This window comes from Plectropomus leopardus, chromosome 22 (assembly GCF_026936395.1).
Source record: "Plectropomus leopardus strain MGB_pleo_1.0 chromosome 22, ASM2693639v1, whole genome shotgun sequence".
Lineage (NCBI taxonomy): Eukaryota > Metazoa > Chordata > Actinopteri > Perciformes > Serranidae > Plectropomus > Plectropomus leopardus.
The window spans coordinates 27,300,840-27,306,738 of NC_142197.1; the positions used below are offsets into that span (position 1 = coordinate 27,300,840).

The 5,899-nt window shown below is 41.1% G+C and overlaps 1 protein-coding gene across 2 annotated transcripts in view; it reads left to right on the forward strand.

Moving 5' to 3' along the window:
* mkln1 (muskelin 1, intracellular mediator containing kelch motifs) overlaps nucleotides 1–5,819 on the forward strand; it is a 42,113-nt gene extending 36,294 nt beyond the window's left edge. For both annotated transcript variants that reach the window (XM_042511152.2, XM_042511153.2), the window contains exon 18: nucleotides 393–5,819. In XM_042511152.2, coding sequence (XP_042367086.1) covers nucleotides 393–514 — 122 coding nt within the window. In that variant the 3' untranslated portion in view covers nucleotides 515–5,819. The remainder of the gene's footprint in view (nucleotides 1–392) is intronic.
* The last annotated feature ends 80 nt before the right edge of the window (nucleotides 5,820–5,899 follow it).

Below are 5,899 nucleotides of genomic sequence, written 5' to 3' on the forward strand. Positions count from 1 at the left end.
TGAACTCAACAATGAAATGATTTGAATGTGGTAGGAAAAGGTCAGGGTTACTGTGACCCTTAAGACCCTTTAGGGAATTTCTACAATTTTGGCACAAGCATTAGTTTGCACTCAATAATGAGCTGATAAGATTATGATGGTGAAAGGTCAAGGTCACTGTGATTTTGCATCCATCTCATTCTCTTGAATGTATTATCTAAAGAAGAAGAGGGAATAACTTCAGATTTGGCACAAACATTCACCTGGACTCAATAATAAACTGATTTTGAGGTCAAAGGTCAAGGCTACTGTGACCTTGCATCGGCCTCATCCTCATGAAAACAATATCTCAAGGAGTTCTGTTGGTGATCTTCTGTCTGCCTCTGAGTCTCCTGTCCTCTGATCTTGCTCAGGTTTCTCTGACGTAGACCAGACGTACGCTCAGCGGACACAGCTCTTTGACACGCTCGTCAACTTCTTTCCAGACAGCATGACTCCACCCAAAGGCAACCTGGTAGACCTCATCACGCTCTAGCCCCCACCCCGTCACCTCACCCACTGGACTGACTGCACACCTGCCCATCCATGCACCTGATGGGATGCAGGAGACAGAGACCAGTTATTTTTCTACTCCTGAGCGCTGCTGGTAGGATTCCACTTCATCTGGGTCTCCATCAGACATCCCTCCTGCTGTCACAGTCTGTTACCTGCTGGTGAAGGTCCTAAACACAAACACAAACAACACTGTGCTAGCTGGATATGAGCCAAACTCCACAACCTGAGGTTATGTGTTTTTCTTTTCCCAAGATATCTCCTTGGTTTTTTTCTTGCTGATGGAAATTTCTAGGAGCTCACAGAGGGCCTCTAAACTCTGCCAGACATCGCTTTTTTTCATCTTCACAGAATTTTTTTCCCCCAGCATTGATAAGGCCAAAAAAAGGATGCGCACACATTTGTTTGCAGAAGATTTTTCCATTGATTTTTAAAAAAAAAAATTTTATGTAAGTGTTGAATTTGTGCTTTGTACCCACCCAAACACCCACACAGTTGACCACAGGTATCCATCCATGTTTGGAGCAAAACAAATAATGAGATGACATCTGTTCAGCCCAGATGATCAGTTCAGATTCACTGGGTGTAAAGTTATTTGAAGGCAGGACGGTGTGACCGTGACGCAGGAAACTGCTCAGCTTTCCATGGCTACAGGCTACTCTGTTCTTTCGGTAACATGAACGTTAAATCTTATCTTCACTTCAGTTTTGATTATTTGATTCACTCTCTTTTCTGCAACACATGCCCCCAATTATGTTAGTGATGGCTATGCAGAGGCAAAAACTATTGAATAGTGTTTTAGTAACAAAAGAGAAATGATTCTATGAGATAAAGTTTAGTATATATCTATCTGCTTTCTATGGGTTGGGGTTGTTATCCCTGTAAAACTGGCTGGTAAAAAGTTGCATTTACTCCACTGAGACTCTAGAGAAAGTGTTGTGATTTTCCTCACCAGTTAACAGACACTTGGACTCAGTGGTTAAATAGTGTACAGAATATGTAAATATACATATACAGGATACTTTAGGATTGAACCAATTCTGTGCCGGATCATGTTTACGTTCCTCTTTATCGAAAAATCAGGCTCCATGTATAACGTGTAACTTTCTGGCTCACATTATTACTTAATGGAAAGAATGTCAAATGCTTGTGTGTGCGTATGTGCATGCACTGTGCTGGTGCCACTATTCCAGTGGGAACAGGCATTTTGTGTAATAATGTGCGAACAAGATGTTGCTTCAGTGTGATGAATTAATGGGTGATAGGATTAGTGTCTCCCTGAAAAGATTAGTTAAGTAGACAGCAGGGTTAAACAACTTTGTTGTTTTGTTTTTTTTTCAACATGGACCCTATATTCCCATGTTTTTCTTAGTGAGAACAACAGTTTTTGAAGTTGGTGGAAACAGCTGCAGTGTAAGCACTCAGGGCATGTGAGCACTCTCAATTCTTGTCCATTACACAAGTGACTGACAACACTGCAGAAAGGACTCTACAGACAAATGAAAGTTTTTTGTTTTTATCAGATCTTTCACTTTTCTGCTCCGTTGTTTTCAAGTCCTTCTCAAGGAGAAGTATCATTCTGAAATCTCACAACAGCTGACTTGTTGCAGGAAGAAAAACACTGGAAACATTAAAAAGACAAAACAACACCTGCAGCCAGAAAGGACAGCTCTTTCCTCAACTTCAGATTCAAAATGTTTTCATATTGGTGCAGTTTAAGTCTTTTTAGTAAACTAACTCTGAGTGCCATGTTTCCCTCTTCCCCCCTCTGCTGAAATGTGATCTCTGTCATGTTAGGACACCTGCCACCTCGATCGGTAGTAAACTACACATGACCTCTATGACACTAGTACGTTTAAAAACATATTATATTAATCACACTGTCATATTACTTATTACTAATGCAATTTGACTTGGATTTAGTGCTGTGACTGAGGCTACTTTTAAAATTGCCAAAATGCATCAAAAGGACAAATGCCGGTTTGCATAAATCAGAGTGGTTTAAACCTGTACACCAGATGGGCCAGAAATGGACCCAACTCTAGAAACATTAATAAGAGCTGCAGAGAGGAATGCTGATAGTAGTGTGATGTGTTGGAGTACAGAAAGTGTATCTCATGTAGTTGGATATTTAGCTCATTTCAAGAATGTGGAAAAGTCTGAGATTTCACAATGGGACTTCTCCTTTAATGTGACATGGACACAAAGCTGACCAGAGCAATAGAGAGGAAAGGAAAAGTAAACCACTCTAGAATCTTCTAGTGATGTTATCGGACGTTACTAGACATTACTAAACAGTCTGAGCCTGTCAGAGGCAAAAACAAGCACTTTTAATAGCATAAACTGATGTTGTGTTGTCATGGCAGGGTGTTTTGCTGCTGAAAGCTACAGTGCTTTCACGGAATACTTTTGGAAAGGCCCCTTGAAAGTCAGAGATTTGAATTATCAGTTGGAGACCATCAGTCAACAGATTGCTTCAAGTCAAGCAGTCCATTTTTTTCTGTGCAGTTTACATCTGAGGATGTTTTGTTCCCCAGATTTTGCTGTGGAGTGAGTGCTCTTGACTTTCAAGCTGCTCTCTTGAGAGCTGCAGACCTGCAGGCAGCGGCACAGAGGATGAGAGAGGAAAGACCTTTTGCTGGAAGTGGTAAATTTACAGCTCACAGCAACTTAATATGCTGCTGTCTCTGCTGTTTGTTTGATATGTAGTGTCAGATAAATGTTGCACATTAATGACCGCAGCTAGCTTGTTTAATATACTACATGAATTCTCCTGTCACACTGATTGCCCACTAAACCCATTCAAACTCAAAACTGTGTGGAAAACAAAATTAATCATCGATTACTCATATTGAACTGCCAAATATGATTTCACTGACAAAAGTCTGAGTCAGGTACAGCCCTAGAGTTTAGGGTCCGGGTTGATAAATATCAAAGCTTCCCTTAATGCAGAAGCAGCCTACCCTCTGCAGAATCCATTACAATCATGTCATGGACAGACTTGACAGGTATTATGCCACAAAATGGTCTTAATTTAAAGGCTTATTTATTATATTTGAGGATGACATGATCCTCGACTTACTCACAAAGGAACTGCAACTTCATGTGTCAGAAGACTGAAGAAGGCAGAACACCATATGGCTCCTACCAACACAGTAACTTTGGTGTGTCTTACACAGTTTTCATGTCACCAGGTGTCAAATATTGGTTGTGACATTACTAAAAACAAAACTGCACCACCGCATTGGGGGTAAAGAAAAGTGTGCTGTCTATCTTAAAAGCAAGTTTCTAATGTCTGAATGAGCAGAAGTGGTCAGGGTGATGGTTGTTTCCCAGCACACAGGTGAGCTCATTTCAGAAGTCTGGCTCATCTACAGATGATCAGGATGAGCTGTAAGTCTGGCTGCAGGAGCCCCTCCCTGTTCACAGACTGAGGTGTTGACCAGTTGCATGCTTTTAAGTTGAAGTTGAAGAGTTTCTCTCTGTTGTCAGCAGGTCAGTCTTGGGGTCCATGTGCACTGGTGCTCTCTATGACGCGTCAACATCTCTGTCACTTTTCTCGTTCATTGTCTTCAATGACTCTCAGACAGATGCTAACAGATTTTTCAGTGCACATGTGATTACTTACATCATCAACAAATGCTATTGTTCAGTGGTCAGATGAGCTCACCACATGATTGTCTCTTGCATTTCTACATTTATTACAACACTGCATCCCCAGTGATCCCTGGCTCATCTTATGCCACTGTTAACCACAATCTGTGCATCATTAGTTTATCGGGTCAAGCCGCTGTGAACATTGTCAAACTGCTTTCATATTAAGCCAAACACCGCTCAGTGTCTACACTGATCGCTGGTGTATCAGTGACACTAGTTACTCAATTAATAAGTGTACAAACATGATATCATATTAATCACGCTGTCATATTGCTTATTGCTAATGCAATTAGAGTTGGATTTAGTGCTGTGACTTTGGTTACTTCTAAAATTGCCAGAATTTGCCATAAGGACAAATGCCAGTTCAGCTGGTTTGCATAATTTTCAAACCGAAAATCAATCCAGCTCTATATATCAGTTCTGTCACTTGATGGTGAATTTAAAGATCCTATTTTACAGTATTTTGACTGAAGGGTCATGTTAAATCAGAGTGAACTCCAGTGTTTGAGTCACAACACTAACTCATCAGACATGAATGATGTGGATATTTTTAACTTTGGACTAAGTGAGGCTAGCTCTTTCCCCCTGTGTCTACTCTTTAAGCTAAGCTAAGCAGCTACTGGCAGTTGCTCCAATCTTCCCATCAAAGCAGCAAATGGACCAATATGTCCAAATGTCTTTGTAAGGGTGCATGATTTGTAGCAGATGAGCTGGAGTTTGCAGAAGCAGAATAAACACTGGGATGGTCCTTTGAGTTTCAGACAGGAGCTGAGTCTGACAGTCTGAGCACAAGTGTTGATGTTTAAATGCACTTCATTGTGTTTGGTAAATTCAGCTGGGATGCTTCCTGACTTGTTTTTAAACTCATGAGTCTGAAGTGTTTAAGGCCCTCATGGTGCTGTGTTTGCAGTGCTAGTGGGTGAAGAGTCCAGCTGCTGTGTTTCACTCCCGCTGCACATGAGCTCCTCTGTCAGACAGTTAACAAGAAGCCAGTGACAGAAGCGCCCTGCTGCTCTCACAGACTTCACTAAATTCCCTAAATTGGCCAGTGGAGGAAAGATTTCACCCATGTTGCTTGATAATTCTCTTAATATTTGGTGGTTTTTATGTGTCAGTGTTCTGTTGGAGGGTGATGCCGTGTGCATTATGTGTCACTTCATGTATGTTGCCCATGCTTCTGCTGCCCTGATCTCTACCCAGTGGAAACACATGAGTTATGTATAAAGTGTGAGGGATAATTTATGATACTTTGACAATATGTAAGACTCATCATGCTTGCCGTAGCATTTATTTTTATTTCGTGCCAGAAGAAAACTGAAAGAGACTAATTGAAAGCACTTTTGTAATGAAAGAAAAAAAAACTCACACCATGCCAAATACTACTTTTACTTTTGCTATTTTCGGGTAAATCTCCTCCACAAAACATTTGATGGAAGGGATGTTATTGTTTAATTTTCTGTCTTTTACTCCTCCCATCAGGCCCTTCTCTTGACCCCTGGGTGGGACTCAGGAGTCTTGAGGCTGGTACTCACTGCTCTTTGGATACAGTGAATGTGTAGAAAGCCTTGTAGTATTGCATTGTATGTACTGTATATAATGAATAAAGATTGTATTTTGTTCAGGTTTTCTTACCTCATGTCTCTGTGCTGTTTCTGCCCCCTGGTGGCCATGTGCAGCTGTTACTGACAGCCCAACATCACAGGACAACAGG